Source organism: Trifolium pratense, linkage group LG4 (assembly GCF_020283565.1).
Source record: "Trifolium pratense cultivar HEN17-A07 linkage group LG4, ARS_RC_1.1, whole genome shotgun sequence".
In the NCBI taxonomy this organism is placed as follows: Eukaryota; Viridiplantae; Streptophyta; class Magnoliopsida; order Fabales; family Fabaceae; genus Trifolium; species Trifolium pratense.
Window position 1 is genome coordinate 35,852,433 of NC_060062.1, and position 19,522 is coordinate 35,871,954.

Here is a 19,522-nt window from a genome sequence, read left to right on the forward strand (position 1 = left end):
ATATTTGACATTATAAATGATTTTTTTTTTTTTTTGCGTTTTTTACTATATTTGAACTTAAATTAAACAAATTAGATGAACAAATGAAAAAGGTAAAAAAATAAAAATAAATAAATAACTAAAAATTTCACAGAATGTACAGAACAGAAACTGGGTCTGCGTGCGACAGACATAGCAGGCCCAACCCGAGAAGGGCCCAGAGGCGCTGGACCAAACAAAAAAATAAAGGGAAGGGATCTGGGCTGTCTGATTGATTAGACAGCCCTGATGAGATCGCAGATGGGTGATGGTGAGCTATCTGATGCGATCAAACGGTTAGGATGATAACTGCGTACTGTGTGCGCGTCGCACAGGGTCAGGGCCTATAAATACACCAAACTACCGATTATAATTGATTTTTCCAGTTTTTTCTATCTCCTTCAACTTCTCTCTCTCGGTCCTCTCACTCTCTCTATCCATCTTCATCTTCTTCAAAGTGTTCATGAAGAACACATGGAGATCGGCGGCGCCGCCGGAACCTTGATTTTTATTTTATTTTATTTTTTTGGTCAAAACCCCCCCTTTTGTTTAGACAATTCCAAAATCCAAATTCCTCTTTTTAAACACTGATTAGTCATCTGTTACTTTTAACATACAATAAAAAAAACAAATCCAACCTAGCACATACAGGTTCTACATGGATCAATCATATTGCAAAGTAGCAAAAATCAATCGAAATTTCAGAAACATTTAGCACATATTCAGACTACACAAAATAAGAGAAGTAAGTGATACTAACCATCCTTGCAGTGATATCCCAGAGTAGCTCACTGCTGTTTTTCGTCTCCTTTTCTTCCTCCGCCCGATGCCTTTTTCCGCGATGCAAGGTTGACTCTCGGTAATGGAAGTGAAAGATTTGGAAGCTAGGATCTTGGATTGGAATTCTGTTTAGGTTTTTTTGTTTATGCGTGCAATTCTCTCTCAGTTTCTTTTCTGTGTGTGATCTTTACTCTTTTTTTCCTCCCCTTTTAGTGTGGAATTCTTAGGTTTATATAGCAATAGAATTAAGTTTTGGCATTGAATCCTGATTGATTTGAAATGAATGATGATTGAGCAGATTTGCAAGTGAATGAGAATTTTCCCTTTTGGTATGATCTGCTTCAATACGCTTGATGAACAAATTGAAAACTTCATTTTCAGAACAGATACACGCGCACTGCTGAGCTGTGACTCTTATCCTTTTTATTTTCTATATTTTTTTTAATAATGACGGTAATAATAATAATAAAAATAAAACGAAATAAAATAAAAAAAGAAAAAAAACATTAGTAAGATTCAAACCCATGACCATGCACTTGTAACCTGCAAACACTCTCCTCACTACCAAATTGGCTAATTCACGAATTCAAAATAAATTGCGACACAAAACCCTATATGATAAAAAAGAGTGGGCAAAATTTAGCTACAACAACATCCTATAAGGATGTTTTTTCTACTTTGAAGTCCACTTATATATGTTTGTCTTCATCTTCTGACAAATCATGAATTTGATATGAAAATTTTTGGTGCAAGACAATTTTGGTGTGAAACACTTCCACCCCATTTTAAAGTCTCTTGGCACTGATGAAATGAAAGAGATTTTGGCTTCTGGTGCCTTAATCTTTGTGACACAGTCCAGGGGTTGGTTTTATGGAAAGGCATGGTCATTTGCTAGTTTTTGCCTTTGTTATTGCTCGGCTGGTCTTATGCATAAAGTTTACAAGATCTCTGCACATCCTTAAATTATCTCTAGTTTTGTGGTTCTACTAGTAGGTGTATGCAATGTGCAATATTCATTAACTTATAATCATTATATTTCATCTTAGGTGTTTAATTTGTGATTAAGCTCTTCTATTTGTGTCTTCAATTTCATGTTTGTACTTTGGATATTGATTTACTGGAATGCACAAATCAATTAAGCTCCAATATGTTAACCATTTAAGCTCTTCTATGTTTAAGCACTATTTTAATTAAAATTATGCTTTCGTAAATGATTATTGTTTTCAATTTTTTTAAATTAATATTTTGAAGTACTTGGGAAACAAAAAAAAAAAGCGTTTAAAATTTTTTGTGGAAAACAAAAAAAAAAGTTACATAGCTTATAAAAATACAATTTTCACTAGTGTGAACTTATAAAATAGTATAAAACCTAATTTATATTGCATAAGCTCAAAAATAAGCTAATCCAAACGGGCCCTATATATTGATCCGATTGAATTGAGGTCAAACTAGATTTTACTTTTTTTTTTTTTTTAGTTATTTCCACTAGTAAAAAATATGTTACCAAATTAATTGATACAACTTGCGTAAAAATGGAAAAATAGATTTGACCGGTTGAGTAAAAAAAAAATTGACTTTTTAATTAGAAATAAATCAATAAGTAATCAATTTATATGCAATTTTCTTTAATATAATGTAATATTATTTGACTAGTCTAATTTGACTAGTTTGAATAAAATAAATTGATTTGACTGAATTATATACTTACTCCAGTCCTATATATAAGAAAAAATTTATTTTTATATTCATTGTAAAATTGATGTATCTGGACAATATTATAGTCTAGATACATCAACTTTACAATGAATCTAAAAAATAAACTTTTTCTTATATATAGAATCGGAGGATGCATTTATTTTCACTAGTAAATAAATATTACCAATTAACTTCACATATGATTTGTATGCTATATATGTCATTCAAATCGGCCAAGACTTGCTCACACCAACACAAATTGTGAAGCTTGAAAAATACAAGCATAATGAAATTTCAGTCCCTTATTTTTATCCTTGTTGTTCTATTTGCCTCAGTTGCCACAAATCAAGCTATTGCACTAAGCAATTCGAGTTCCGTCAACATCAACGATCCACATGTGATTGAAATCGCTAATTTTGCTATTACTGAGTACAACAAAAAAAGTACCGAGGCAAAATTGAAGTTCGAGAAAGTCATCAATGGTCTGTCCTCAACTATTAATGATGAGACAAACTACCGCCTAACCCTTGCTGCTAACAATGGTTCATCTTCTAACAATTATGGAGCAGTTGTGTTAGAGAAGTCATCAAAGAACTACACCCTCAGATTCTTTGCACTTATTCACACTTAAATTATTAAATGTTACTTATTATATGATCATATAGAAATAAAAGTTTATGTTTTGATGAGTTGTGGATCTAAATATATTATATCATCGTTTAACTATGTTTAAACTTGCTTTGTGGTCATGGTTTTCTAAAATGTATTTTTTTACTTTAAGTGTTTGAGCATTTAAAAGAGAAATTTTTAATATTTTTGAAATAGTCGGGAGTGAAATATAGTTGACAAACGATAAAAAATGAAATCATGTTCGACTAAAGACTAAGTTTGGTTTAATACTAATTTGTCACGAGAGAAATCTCTGCAGCAAATCTCACGAATGCAAATTCCACTTTTCTATAAAAAAGTAAGAAAATACTATGTGCAGTTTTTCTTTGGACAAAACTTAGATCCTGTTCTATACATACTGTTGTTACTGTTACCATATCAACATTTTACATGTGTATTATTTTGTCCACGTCACAATTTCTTCCCACTGCACGAGAGACAATCCATTCCCCTTCTATGGGAGCAGATAGTCTCCCGTGAAGTAATTGTCCACTTAAATTTCATCCATTAATTTAGGCAAGAGAGAGAGAGCAACAAAAGAAAAAGGGGAATTCAAGGGTTGTGATCTTCACTGTACTCCCTATAGTGAAAACTGCAAGGGAGACAATCCATTACCCTTCTATGGGAGCAGATTGTCCCCTTACTATGATGGGGAATTGCAGCTTGCTTCATACGGTACCTGTATTTTGACATTATTTGGGTCCGACTTATTGACCACTTACATGTTAATTGTTATTGTTGGTATAACATAAAGAGCCTGTTTGGCTCTCTTGTATTTGCAAAAATAAGTTACTTATTTTAAAGAAAAAATATATATTTATATACTTTCTTTATAAATAAGTACTTAAACAAAAAAAAAAAAGTAGTTAAAAGATGTTTGACATTAAGGTACCGTTTGCCCCAACTTCTTTTAGGTGTAGAAGCTCTTTTAATCATAAAGCTAGAAATAATAGCTTTAAAACTAAAATTAAAGTCAAAGTCGGAAGTGTTTTTCAGCCGTAACATCAGTAGAGCGGCTCAAGGAGATCTTTCAAGTGTCATGGGAGTTCGACATGTTTTGGGGAGCGGAAATTATCTTGGATTACTATCCATAATAGGTAGAAGCAAGAAAGAAACTTTTGGTTTTATCAAAGACCGGGTATGGAAAAAAATTAATTCTTGGAGAAGTCGATCACTTTCTAAAGCTGGTAAGGAGATTATGATTAAATCTGTTTTGCAAGCTATACCTTCTTATGTCATGAGTATATATCTTTTGCCGGACACCTTGATTAATGTAATAGAGAGAATGATTAATGATATTTGGTAGGGAGGTGGTGATAATAATAAAGGAATTCGGTGGTTGTCTTGGGAGAGAATGGCGTGTTCCAAAGAGGAAGGAGGTCTTGGATTCCGTAATTGTCAAGTTAAGTTTTCAACATGGCGATGGTGGCAAAACAAGGGTGGAATTTACTTACTAAACCAGATGCATTGGTAACTAAATTACTAAAGGCTAGATACTTTTCTCGGTCATCTTTTTTTGATGCTAGTCTTGGTAATAATCCGAGTTTTGCTTGGCGAAGTATTTGGAAATCACATCAAGTATTAATGCATGGTTGTAGGTGGATGATAGGAGATGGTAGCAAGATCAAAGTGATGAATTAGCCTTGGTTAAGATCAATTGAAGGAGGTTGGGTGAAAGCTCCACAAAATCAAGATGTGTATAATTTAAATGTTGAAAATCTTATGCTACCGGGTGTTAAAAGATGGGATCATGAAAAGATTAATTTACTATTTTCAGGGGCTGAAGCTAATAATATCCTTGCTGTCCCTTTATTAGACATGATTCAAGAAGATCGATTGATTTGGAATGAGGAGAGAGACGGTGTGTACTCGATTCGATCCGGGTATCGTAAGTTGATGAAAGATAAGAAAAATGGGGAATGGCCGCGGGTCAAAGAACCATGGGGAAGGATTTGGAAAATTCAAGCTCCTCCTAAAGCTAAACATTTGTTATGGCGATTATGCAAAGAGTGTTTACCTTCTCGGGTGCGTTTAAGAAATCATTATGTTCAATGTCCGGAGGAATGTCCAATGTGTTTAGAGGCTCTGGAGGAAGAAAGACTCTTTGAATGTTATTCAACCAAGATTGACTCAATTTCATAGCATTAAAGAGGTGATTCTTGATGTCTGTTGCAATGAAAGTAATGTGGTAGCAGGAAAAGTGGCAATGGGTTTATGGACCTTGTGGAACAATAGGAATAATTTTGTGTGGTATGACACTAAGATGACAGCTCGACAGATTGGCTCTCAAGCAATATACCCATATGGCGCTGCAGCAACAACATACAGCAGCTATGTTTCAACAGTGGCAACCACCAATACAAGGTTATTTGAAGTGCAATGTTGATGCAAGCTTTTTTGTATCAAATGGTGCAACAGGTTGCGGGTGGTGCATTTGAGATCATCTTGGGAGATTCATTCTTGCAGGCTCAAATTTTATCCACGAGAGCCTCAACAGTCAACACAATTGAAGGAGAGGCTTTAGCGTGGAAAGAAGCTATTCATGAAGTGATTCAAAGAGGAATTTCTCATGTTATCTTTGAAAGTGACTCTAAAGTTGTAGTTGATGCTATTGCTTCTAGGAGTGTCGGTACTTAACAATGAGGCAGAGTTAGGACTAGTTTGAGGAACACGTGACAGCTTGCGACACATTGAGCCTTAAGGGTAATGATACCAAAGTTTAAACGAGTAAGTGGAACCGACTGGGAGAGGATATTTAGGCAGAGTAAAGGCAACCCTAACTAAGCTATGACCAGTTTGTAATAGAAATAGGGAACGAGTGCTTCCGAACCTATTTTAGAAGAGTAATCCTAATAGAGGGGAACAAGAGAATTAACCACCAAGCAGGAGTAAGGGAGGGATTCGAAAACACTTAACCACCCCGCGTGGACACACACACACCTTTTATTTATTCTTTCGGTCATTTATTTTCTTGCAATTTATTTCATCAGCACGACTATCTCCAAACACCAAAGCGAATGCAAAACTATCTAAATTCCTAAGCGAAACTAATAATTTTGGCACAATCCCTGTGGAGAATGATAACTTATCACTTTATTACTTGATTGCGATTCTGTGTATTTGCAGAGCCACCATCAATTCGTATTTCAGCTTATTTGTGTTTGATTTTGGTGTTTTTGATTTTGCAATTACTCCAACCATAGATAAGATGAGAGCAGTGGAATTATTCTAGGAAATTGTATGTTGAGAATAATCTGATTTACGAAAAAAAATGAGAGGGAGGAAGTATTTCTAAGATGTATGAACTCTATAAGAAGAAAAGGGCAGAGGCAATTACCAAAATATGAAACATTATTGTAGTTTTTTTTTTTTTTTTGACAAAATTTATTGAATAGTTTATATTAGATTTTAAGTATGATCGGTTTTTTTAAGTATATCATGCATATTTGCTTCATTTGATGTATCATACTTAAATTGGGTGTGTAACAATGCCATAAAAATCATTGTAGTTGAAAATTTTATAAATGTATAGTTTAGATTAGATTTTAAGTATGATCAATATCTTAAAGAGCGGTGCTATATGCACCGAAATTCTTTTACCAAATTTCTATCGAAAGCATGTGGCACTATTTATTTAGAACGTGGATGGAAGCTCTATGTATTAAAGGAAAATGAGCATGGGCCCCAAAAGAATTGGTAAAAATAGCTTCGTCTGAAAGCGCTAAACTTACCTGCTAATATTTAACCTAAAGAAAAATCAGAGACCTGCCGACAGTTTACAAGCAACAGTTATTCCTCTGTTTTTTTTTCATGCGTGTTGTTGTGATAGAGAAGCAAGCAAAAACCTAACTCAAAGAGAGCTAACATCAGGTTTAGCTGAAAATTTTATCAAGTAAGTTTACTCCTCTAAATTAACCCATCACTCATGCACAATTATGGTTCATCTGACCGTCTTTAGGCAATGATTAAATCTATTTGAATACATTGATAGAAAGGAAGATTGAATACCTTTTTGTGATGCAATTGAAATTAAATCAAATGTGATTTTGAACTTGTATACCTAAAAAAAAGGGGGTGCATATTACGCTCTCCCATAAGAAAATTTATAAAAGTACATTAAATAAGGTATAGTATCATTTGATATATGATATCATTTGTTTTTTATCATTGAAGGATGATATGAGTATGAGTTGCAAAATATAACGCGTCATTGAAGGACCACTTAAGTTATACTTCCTCCGTCCCAATTTGATTGACACAGTTGACTGATATGCATTATTTACACATATCGTTTTGACCTTATTTTTCTACTAATAAACAAAAATAAATATTAGCATATAAGATGTTGTTTGATTCGTCTCGATGAGTATTGTCAAAATATCAAATTTTTATAATTTTTACTATTATACAATTAAAAATATTAATCGTCAAAGTTATGCATCGACACGCGTGAAACGGTTAACTGTGTCAATCAAATTGGGACGGAGGGAGTATATGAAATTTGAGATAGGTTCCATGAGAAAAATCATTGGAGATGCTCTAAGGGTTTGGTCTCGTGTTAAAAACATAGGTCTTGGATTCGGGAGGTCTGGGTTTGAGTTGCGTCGGTGTTGTTGAAGGAAGATAAATATAATTATTTTTGTAAGTGTTTTAAGAACCCTAAGGTATTTCCTACTTTGGACTGAGACACTATCTTCTCATCCTAAATTATTTATAGACTTTAAACTACTTGACAAAAATATGATAGCGCACATGTAGATCAGGTTCGGCCCAAATAGAGGGACAAGAGGTGTGACCCCCTTAAGCCGCCTATTTTTGGGGCCAATAATTTTTGTTTATAACTACCTACTATTATAAGAAAAAAAGAGTCAATTATATGAGCAATCAAATATGCTTGTTTGCTCATGTGTCACAACAGAAAAAATACACCTGCAGCGTAAAAAAAAAAAATGATTGCTTTGCCCTTAATAGAAAATAGAAAACATAATTTTTGAAGAATTAAGAGGATTACTCCCTCCGTCCCATTTTAAATGATATTTTTTTTTTACTTTCATTTGTCTCAAAATAAATGACTTATACAACTTTCAAAGTCATTTTTTCCAATTTTACCCTTTACGTGGACCCCTGTTTATGTGTGGCATACTCAATCAATTTAATCATTACTGCTAGTAATGAAAAAGGTAAGGGCAGTTTAGTAATTATACAACTATCTCTCTTTTATTTATGCATTTTTCTTAAAGTGTGCGAAATGGTTAAATAGATCATTTAAAATGGGACGGAGGGAGTAGAATTTACTTTGTAAATTGAAACTAATAATATCTGCCATTAATATCCTTAAATTTGTCAAATATACATATTGTTATCCGAATATATCAATTTTTTTATTTTTTTTTATAAGCATCCGAATGTATCAGTTGCTTATAGAGTTTTACTGACAGTGTTTGTAACTATAGCATTAGTGAAAAGAAGTTTTTTAAAAGTTGATTAAAACCTACTTGAGATTCTCAATGTCATAAAGAGAGATTGAAGAGTTTCACAACTTTATCAATTGAAAATGATATGTTAAAAAAAGATGTTAATGTGATTACAAGTAATTTTGCATTTTAAAATGTTCGAACAAATAATTTCTTATAAATTTTCTTGTAAATGTAATTTTTTGATATTTTACAAAATTATTATTGGGTATTAATGTAATATTATATTAAATAAAATATTTTTCTTTTTGTTATGTTTGGCCTAAAGGCTAATAAAATTTCAGAAACAGGGCTGACATAAGATGAAGCAGACTTCTATCACTGAAATGACATGAGACTGTGCCATGCTTTACTACTCGTGTGCTTGCTGTCAGTGTCACACTGACAAGAATCATCAGTTATCCATTGGTTGGTTTCTACATTGTCTTCTTATGCATATTTCTTCGGCTCGGTTACCAACAGGTGTAGTTAATAGTTATACAAACCAAATCGGCGAAAACAAATAATTGTGATGAAGTGATAATTCATAGTACCTTTTTATAAGATTTTATTTGACTAAATGTATTATTCATATGTCTTGTTTTGATCATATTTTTTTAAAATTATATAATTGTAAATATTATCATATAAGATCTTGTTTAATTTGTTTCGACGAATTTTTTCAAAATATCAAATTTCTATAATTTTTACTAATAGACAATTAAAGATATTCGTAATCAAAGTTATGCATCGGTGTACATGTAGTGGTCAACTAATTCTTATATTTTGGGACGGAGGGAGTATATAATTGTGAGATTTCGGGTTTGAACCCGGGTCACGACATTTGGCCTAATAATTTCGACATTTTGTCCGTTGAGCTATGACGTATGAGACACTCCTTTCGGTCCTTAATATAAGAAGAATTTCACTTTTTAAATACATTAAAATATTAATATACTTACAAAATAATATAGTCTTTTTTTTTGACAAAAAAAAAATTCCTCCATTCTTAATTATAAGTAAAAATTAACTTTTTCAACATTTTTGTTTACAATTAAGGATAGAAGGAGTATTATTCCATAGTGGAAGGCGAATCATTGACACTATTACATGCTATCAAAGAGGCTATTTATCGTGGATTTGAGCAAGTCCAATTTGAAAGTGACTCAAAGTTGTTGGTTGACGCCATCCATTCGAGAAGATGGGGCAATTCGGAATTTAGTTTAATTGTTAACGACATTATTCTTCTTATGTCATCTTCCTCTGTAAACTTTGAGGTTAAGTTTATTATGAGACAAACGAATTTGGTTGCTCATACTCTTGCTAGGGCGGCCAATGTTTGGGCTAGTTTCCATAGATTTGAGATTATTTCCTTAGGTATTGAACATTTATTAGTTAATGATATGAATTAAGTTAGTTTAGTTCAAAAAAAAAAGATAGAAGGAGTATAGTACTACGTACTCCAACTACTTTTCTTAATAATTACTAACTACATATATTTTTACTTAGTAATAGTGTGTTCCGTATGCTAGAGGTTGAAGAATTCCAAAAGGACCAGCGTATTCGGGTCCAATACACTGTTGTATCCATGCAGATATTTCTCTTTCTAACCATACAATTGCTAGTACACTTATCGTGATTCCTAATACATGAATCAAAATCGATACATAAGTCAAACAAAATTATTACTTCAACTATTTGATAAAAGAAAATCGGAGGGAGTACCAGACTACAAGTAGAAAAAACTGTTTGATAAAAGATTTTTATCATGAATTTAGAATTTTTTTTGTACATGCTTATAGTTAATTTTTTACTAATTTATTGTTTATTGTTTAGACACTTTTTTAATAGCTTTTGAATTTATAATTTATCAATTTTTTTTCTTTCACTTTTATCCTTATTAATTTAACTAAAATCAAACTTTTAATTATCTTTTATAATTTGTTATGATTTCCTCCGTATGTTTTGTATGTGAGTGTCAGTACACCACGTTCAGTGGCGGAGCTAGAAAAAATATCGTGGGTGGGCCGAAAAATAGTCAATCTATTTTCAAATTGAATTTTTTGCTTTTCTATTTTCACATGTTACTATTTTGGTACCAACAAACTATATTTTTACTCTAAAAATTGTGATTTTTGGCTATAAAGGTGATTTATTGTCTCTAACATTGAATCTAAAGATGAAATATCAAATTTGAGACCAAAATTCACAATTTTTTCCCATTAAAATTCGCTAATTTTACAGCAAAAAAGTAATAAAAAAATATTTAGATAGGACTAAAATTGCAACAAATGTGAAAATATGGGACTTTAAAAATTTAATATTAATTAAACATATTTTTTATGTCATTTCATATTTATATACGCTAGTTCAACTGCTAATTTTATCTATTATTATAAATTCAATTAATTATGAACTAATATTTACACTAATACTTGAACTAATATGTGTACCGAATTACTTATAGTCATCAATAATATACTCTAAATTAATATTTATATTAATATTTGTACATATATATACCGGGTGACTTAAAATCATTAATAATATATTTAAATTAATACCCTACATATAAAAAAAATTATTTTTTGGGGGTGGGGGTGGGCCGCGGCCCACCTCAGCCCACCCCTAGGTCCGCTGCTGACCACGTTCCACCAAAATATATGATGTATTGTTTGTTGTGCTCGTCTTTCATACTACTATATAGCAATTTTAAATTCTCAATGCTTTTTCAATCTGGGTTCGCCCTCCCAAAGCTTTGATGATTAAAGAAATTTATTGGTATACCTCCTAAAGTATTTTTGATTTTGATCAAATCCAATACTAATGGGTATGGATGACAGGAAAACCCAAACTCGATAGACCAACTTGAACTCAAACCCAAGTCAACGGGCAAAACCCGAGTTGATTGGGTTTGAGTTCGGGTGGCAGCTAAATATATGGGTGTAGGTTTGGGTAGTATCAAACTCACACCCGAAACTCATTCACCCACCCGTTTAATATTAAATTACCTATTTACCCCTATATATTTTGCTTCCTTTTAAGTTTTTAAATGTTGTACTGGTGCATGTTGTAGTGATCATAACATTTGATGAATTGTTTAGTAAAAAAAAAACTATTTTGAAATTTACAAACTATATTACCAAATTATGCTACATTTTGCATTTTATCAAATATAGTTCAGGTCGGGTTTGAACAAATAATCAATTATGCGTGTTCTTGTTACGAGTTTCGGGTTTGGACGAAAAAACCCGAACCCAGCAGGTGCGGGTGTGGATTTCATTTTCCCACCCGAACAACATCTGGATTTGGGTGGCACCCAAATATATGGGTGTGAGTTTAGGTAGTATCAAACCCGCACTCATGAGCACCCATTGTCATCCCTACTAATGGGGCTGCCCTTGGGTGTCCTAACGTGGTGTTTTGGAGTGATCTTTCTTGATTGTTCGGTAGTAACATTGGGTAGTTTTGTTATACACATATGTGTCTCATATGCTTTTTCATGTAGAGATTAGAGGTAGAGCTGAAAAAAATTGGTCGGGCTAATGGAATGGGTTCGACCTCAAAAAACATAGCTCAAATGCAATTGGACCTTTTTGGCCCAAAGCCCACGTAGACCATATGGAAATTGGGTTGGGCCGGGTTAGCCCATTGGGCTTCGGGCCTGCCCATTATTAACAAATTTATGTCATTTTTATAAAAATAATATCAATAAATACATAAACAAAAATTATTGATAAATTATATATATATATATATATATATATATATATATATATATATATATATATATATATATATATATATATATATATATATATATAGGGGTTTTCTAACTTAGACCCTAGTTAGGTCTAAGTTAGCAAGGTGCACCTTTTCAATTGGACCAAAATACCCATTCTTTTAATTTTTGAAAGAATAGAGCAACAGGGGCATTTCTGTAATTTTACATAAAAAAAAAAATAACAACACGCGCCCCACCTTTTTAAACAATTAATAGACATGGATCCAGTGTCGCGCGCGTACGGAAGGACCATGGTTACAGACCGTTGATTTCCATCAGACAGCCAAGATGTGATCTCATTAAGACTGTCTGATCAATCAGACAGCCCAGATCATCCTGATCTATCAGATCATCCTGTCTGCGCCACACTAGATTATAAGCTGGAGAGAGAAAATTTTGCTTTTGAAAAAGGCAGCCACGTGTCAGCATATGAATGGGTCTGCGTGATTTTTTTCATTTTATACTTTAAACTCGATTATTTCGTCGTAAATTAATTTTTTATTTTTTATTTTTTATACCAAAATTCATAATTTTTTTTCTCTACAAATAGAGACTTGGTTCGTTTGATTTGGACACCGAAAAAAAAACGCAATTTTTCACTACTTTAAACTCGATTATTTCGTCGTAAATTAATTTTTTATTTTTTATACCAAAATTCATAATTTTTTTTCCCTACAAATAGAGACTTGGTTCGTTTGATTTGGACACCGAAATCCTTCTGAAACCATTTATATGGTAGAATGGTTTCAGAGAGTTGTAATCTGAAACCATTTTGCTGGTAGAATGGTTTCAGTAAGTTGATTATTAGTTATTTGCTTCTGAAACCATTTAGCTTGTAGAATGGTTGCACATAGTTGTATTCTGAAACCATTTTACTGGTAGAATGGTTTCAGTGAGTAATTTATTAATTGTGTTTGCTTCTGAAACCATTTATCTGGTAGAATGGTTTCAGAGAGTTGTAATCTGAAACCATTTTGCTGGTAGAATGGTTTCAGTAAGTTGATTATTAGTTATTTGCTTCTGAAACCATTTAGTTTGTAGAATGATTGCACATAGTTGTATTCTGAAACCATTTATCTGGTACAATGGTTTCAGAGAGTTGTAATCTGAAACCATTTTGCTGGTAGAATGGTTTCAGTAAGTTGATTATTAGTTATTTGCTTCTGAAACCATTTAGCTTGTAGAATGGTTGCACATAGTTGTATTCTGAAACCATTTTACTGGTAGAATGGTTTCAGTGAGTAATTTATTAATTGTGTTTGCTTCTGAAACCATTTATCTGGTAGAATGGTTTCAGAGAGTTGTAATCTGAAACCATTTTGCTGGTAGAATGGTTTCAGTAAGTTGATTATTAGTTATTTGATGAGATTAAGGTAGTGAAAAATTGGGTTTTTTTTTTTCTGTGTCCAAATCAAACGAACCAGGTCTCTATTTGTAGAGAAAAAAAAATTATGAATTTTGGTATAAAAAATAAAAAATAAAAAATTAATTTACGACGAAAAAATCGAGTTTAAAGTAGTGAAAAATTGCGTTTTTTTTTCGGTGTCCAAATCAAACAAACCAAGTCTCTATTTGTAGAGAAAAAAAAATTATGAATTTTGGTATAAAAAATAAAAAATAAAAAATTAATTTACGACGAAATAATCGAGTTTAAAGTATAAAATGGAAAAAAATTAACGCAGCCAATCACATCATGACACGTGGCCTGCCTTTTTCAGAATTTTCTCTCTCCGCGCGCTGATCTTGTCCACTAACACGCTGCCACGTGTCCTGGGGGGGGAAAAAGAAGTGGGGGCGCGTGTACTGTTGCGTAAAATTACAGAAATGCCCCTGTTGCTCTATTCTTCCAAAAAATTAAAAAATGGGTATTTTTGTCCAACTCAAAAGGTGCACCTTGCTAATTTAGACCCAACTGGGTCTAAATTAGCAGCCCCCATATATATATATATATATATATATATTTAAATGTGTAAGCTTAATAAAAGGGCACATTTACATAAATCTTTTTAAAAAATTAACTTTCTTATTTATTAATTTGATTCAAGAGCTTAAATGATATTTAGGGCTCGTTTGACCCATATTTTTTTAGAGTTTATGCAAACAACTTATGCAATTTTTATATATTATTATAAGTTTGTCAATGTAGTTTATGATAAATACCTTATAAAATTACAATTTTCACTAGTGTGAACTTATAAAATATCATAAAACCAAATGTATATTGCATAAGCTGTTTGAATAAGCTCTAAAAAAAGTTGGGCCAAACAAGCCCTTAGTGTTGATTGAAAAAGTAGTTACACTTAAATTAAATCATATCTCTATAAAATGATAATTATGAGGAACTAATACATCAAAATAACATAAAAAAGATTGAATAAAGGAAAAAAAATAAAAATGGATCAAGCTGGCTCATTAGCCCACATGGGCCAAGTCGAGCTTGTTAATGTGTAGCCCCATAATAATTGGATCGGGCATGTACAGCCCATACATTTAGTCTGACCCGCCGTGTCAGGTCGGACCGACCCATTTGACAGCTCTAATTATAGGTTGTGATGATGACTTTATGATTCCTTCATGGCTTCAAAATCCTTGTTTGAATTGTGTTGTGAAAAAATATAATTTTTATTTTATTTGTCTAAATACTTTTTATTTGGGTTTGTGCCAAAGTGTATTAGAGAGAGATGGTATAGAATTTCTCAACTAACGATTGCCTCTTAAATTGCAAAATATCATACCCAGCAAAAGATCATTGTTTTCTGAGGTTCAAAGATCTCATTTCATTGAAATTGAGCTGGTTCACAGCTTTAAAATGAAGTTACAGCGGTAGAAATAGTAGGATTTCCAATCATGAGCTAGTTGATAGCACTAGAAAGAGTAGCTAAATTATGAAATTCTACATTAAAACATCTCTTAACATGGATAATTCTAGCAAAAAGAAAAACAGGTTTGCAGCTGTTTGCAATTTGTAACATTTCCCTAATATGCAGTTCACTATATTCACAGCATCATATGCAATTATCAAACTGTTAACACCTTGTTCAAGAGCTGATTGCAGTCCCCATCGCAAAAGATCATTACAGCTCAAGGAAAATAAGCAAAAAATCATAAGCCAAATCCATAAACATGAGAAACAAAAGGTGAAGACTTATGTCGTTAATAATCTCTGATCTCTACTTTCTAGGGAAGGCGGAGAATGAGGTTGAGAGTTGACTTCTCTTGGATGTTATAATTAGCAAGGGTCTGGCTGTCATCTAGTGGCTTATCGGAAAACATCAGATGTTGCTGGTGCACTGGGATTGTTTCCTTGTCAAGAATCTTTGCCTTCACATTGGCGATCGTGTCCGAACTCTCAACCCTCATAGGGATCATCTTTCCAGTCAGAGTCATTACGAAGATTTGCATCTGCAATACAATTGCAATTAAATCAATAAATGAAAATTTGAGACTGATATTTCAAGAATTGATCCACAAAAGCAAAATGGAAAATACTAACAACCCTTTTGGCATTGAAAAACTGAAGAATTTGAGAAAAAATTGTATTAGAGTATAAATTTGTAACGTAAAAGAAAATGGTAAGATTATAATTGAAAAAACAACCAAAGTATTGAAACGGAGAAGATAGGAGGTACCTTAGGGGTTATGCAAATTTCTAGCTCGGGAGTTTCAGAAGAACTAAAATAACCAAATGGAATCACGAGGAATTGTGGTGAAAGAGTTGCTAAAGTAGCCCATTGGACATTCTTCGGAGAAGAATGAAACTTCAGACTGCACATCTTAGACCTAGCCAATATATCATAACTATACCCAGCCTCAGAAGAGTTAGTATCAATGCAGCTAATATTGATTGCATTTCCTGAAAGCATAGTACTATTGTTGAGAATAAATAGTTTGCCATCATTTTCCTCTTGAAGGACGATGGTTTCATCATTAGACTTCAAGGAGACAATGAAAGTGTCACCATAAGAAAATTCAATCAGAGAATCCCCGTGTTTATGGCTGAAATGGTTGGACAACATTTCTAATGAGGCAACAAAATTGCAACCTGAAAGGGGACAGTAACATGGCAAGTAGATGCATTCTTCTTCATGTTTCCTCTTTCCACTGTGACTTATTGTCTCCCTACAGCCATATTTTTCATTCTGGCACGACATTTGGATAGATTGCAATGGATTCTCATTGGCTTTATAGCGTTTTGAGCTAATGGGCAATGAGCACTTCTGACACTTGTTGCGAAGTTTTGAACAGCAGGTAGAACAAACAATATGGCCATTATCACACTAAATTGCAACATAAAAGAAAGTCATCAAATTAGACTTTGAACCATTTGCTAGAATAAAATAAATAAAATAAATAAAATAAGAGATTTCTTTGTAAGGTTTGTTAGCATGTTATGCAATCAAAAGTATAACCAACATACAGCCAATCATTCTCAATTTTTTCTTCTCAATATGTATGTACTCATGGTGGATCGCGGCTGGCTATATAAGAAATTAATACCGTACACATAAAAGCTAAAAAATAGAAGGATATACAAAATTAAAGACATTCATCATTAAAATTCAAATGCAATATAAAGTAAATAAATATTGGCCTACAATAACACATCTAAGCTTTTAAAATAAACAAATGTGATTCCTTAAATAGAACCACTATCTCCACTAATAGACCTGATTTGTTATGCATCTTTCTCCTTTTTCTGCCTAAGTGTGGTGTCTAAAGAGACAGTTTGGTTCCACATTCTATTCTGTACAAAGCCACATACGATGAGGAGGGGAAACAATGCCGGTTTTTGGAGGCATTACAACCAGTTATTTGGCGTCAGTCCAACATGACGGACGACAAACACTAAATAACACGCTGATTGACCAACAGCAAAATTCAGTTTTCATAAAGAAAAAAACAAATTTGCTTTCGAGCACAAAACATTATTATTTCCTCCCAAAACCAAAATCCCTAGGAATGATCAAATCCTGATCACTTCTATTATTATGTCAGCAGGCTGTAGCTGACTACTACTACTACCATGGTTTGATCATTGACAAGGGTAACGAACTGAACAGTCGCACTGTCGCTGTGTCCTGTTTTCTTGCTGCAGAAGAACTTCTAGCAGAAAGCAAGAAGGCCTGCCTGAGCTTTTCAATTGCAGCTCCAGTGACAATGTTTGTGTAATCTCATTGGTAAAACTTTTCAATGTTCTGATGTGTTTCTTATAATCTATCTAATTTGGTGTGTCCCGGTTCTGATATATTTCTTTTAATCTATCTAATTGAAGATAAAGGGTATAGTGAGAAAATCAAGCATCTTTATTTTAACAAACTCGTGATTGTTTATGATGTACCTCTAACATTAAACCTAAATCTTCTAATTAATGACCGATAATACTTAGGTTCCCCTCTAAGGTAAATTACTTGTTAAGAAGAGACCCCCATTGTATGAAATAAAGTCTAAGATTACATCAGAACCTATCCAAAATTTGTTGGACCACCTATTAATCTACAGGCCACTCGGATCACACTCTAGATTGGGGTTGTGTTAAAGGTCCCACATTGGTTGTGCTACAGGCTACAGCCACGCTGCTCAAAACCACCACACGACGGTGTTTCACGTTGCATTTAAGGGCTTATCGTATAGCGGACACTATTGAATACAGAGAGGATCAAATCAAATTTAATGAACAGAAACATACTGTATCTATGAAAACAAAATAAATCTTCTCAGACTTAGAAAAATAACTGAAAAATAACAATTTAAATCACATGTATATTAGTATAGTATACCTGAAAGACGGGAATACTTAAGGACTGAAAACAAATGCAGCAATTAATCACTTTTGGATTGGAAGTCAACACAGTAACAGAGTTATCTTTACTAACATCTTGTCCTGAATCAATGATCTTGTCACTGTCTTTGGTGCATGGCTCCATTACCCCGTTTTACTAATAGTGATGATAAAAAATAAGTATTACATAAAGTAAACTTCAACAGATCCGGATTCTGTGTAGTCACGGACTCACGGACTGCGTGCAGTCGTGTATTGTCATGTTTATCTTACCGTCCGATCAATCGCATGATAAAATCGGACGGTTAGAAACACACGACTACACGACTGCACATAATCTGTAACTGTACAGGATCCAGATCCCAACTTCAATAGTGCTAATAATAACTTTAACTCACACACTATAAGTCTATAAATATGGAGAAGTACTCAAACTCCGACCTTTTAATAATGTCTCTAATAGCTATCAACTAACATGTGTTCTCAAGAAAATGTTAAAATGAGAGTACTGACACTTCTCTTACAAGTTTATATGATCAAAAATAAGTTTTTACCTAAAAAAAAAAAATGAGGTTGTTAAAAATTATGCATTGATCAAAAGACTTACCGAGTAATTGCAGAGATTTAGACTTCAGCGCAGCGTCTTGAGGTGTTGCTTTTTGTTCTTCCGTGTTTCTCTCTTGCTTTGCCTGTTGGATTTCCTTTTAAAGGAAGGAAACGATGACACACACATTCAAAGAAAATAAAAATGAAAAAATAAATTAATTAATAGTTCATGGGAGCTTCTATGGTACATCAGAATAATTCGAATGTACCAGTACATTAAGTCGTTAAATTGATAAATTAACGATTATTTTTATGAATTAAGCTTATTATTGTATTTTAGAGATAATAATATTACAAGAAAAATCACAATTTCACTTTATAAGCAATTCACTAATTTTTTAAAATTTTTGATTAAAAAAATACAATATTGACTAATATAAGGAATAAAAATTAAAAAAAATATCAAATTTTATATTTTTGACAATTTCGATAAATAATATTTGGTTATTATAATGTTTTTAATGATAGAAAAATTATTTATTTTAAAAAAGATTCATTTACCTATTATTTTAATGACCTAATGTACCGGTACATTGAAAATTATCAAATGTACCATAGAATTTCCCTATTACTCTAATTTTTTTGGTTGACACCGATAGTTTACTCTAATTACTTACATTTCATGCGTTTCTCTTCGTAATATTATTTGGAGAATGTTAACTTGTGCCCTTAAGGCACATGTTAATTTGGGTGTGGTTATGGTGCATAAGCCCAAACTTATGCACCATGCATAAACTT

The 19,522-nt window shown here is 32.7% G+C and overlaps 3 protein-coding genes across 3 annotated transcripts; 2 read left to right on the forward strand and 1 right to left on the reverse strand.

Moving 5' to 3' along the window:
• The first annotated feature begins 2,779 nt into the window (after positions 1-2,779).
• Positions 2,780-3,124, forward strand: LOC123922570 (cysteine proteinase inhibitor 5-like). The gene has a single exon (XM_045975275.1). The coding sequence runs from the start codon at positions 2,780-2,782 to the stop codon at positions 3,122-3,124; it is 345 nt and encodes a 114-aa protein (XP_045831231.1).
• Positions 3,125-4,578: 1,454 nt separating this feature from the next.
• On the forward strand, positions 4,579-5,799 carry LOC123922571. The gene is made up of 4 exons (XM_045975276.1): positions 4,579-4,693; positions 4,940-5,187; positions 5,243-5,536; positions 5,581-5,799. Exons 1-4 carry the CDS (start codon positions 4,579-4,581, stop codon positions 5,797-5,799), a joined length of 876 nt encoding a protein of 291 aa, XP_045831232.1.
• Positions 5,800-15,151: 9,352 nt separating this feature from the next.
• LOC123923968 (E3 ubiquitin-protein ligase SINA-like 10) lies at positions 15,152-18,858 on the reverse strand. The gene is made up of 4 exons (XM_045976719.1): positions 18,786-18,858; positions 18,177-18,335; positions 16,029-16,676; positions 15,152-15,801 (listed from the first exon to the last, which is right to left on the reverse strand). Exons 2-4 carry the CDS (start codon positions 18,321-18,323, stop codon positions 15,577-15,579), a joined length of 1,020 nt encoding a protein of 339 aa, XP_045832675.1. The 5' UTR covers positions 18,324-18,335; positions 18,786-18,858; the 3' UTR covers positions 15,152-15,576.
• Between the last annotated feature and the right edge of the window lie 664 nt (positions 18,859-19,522).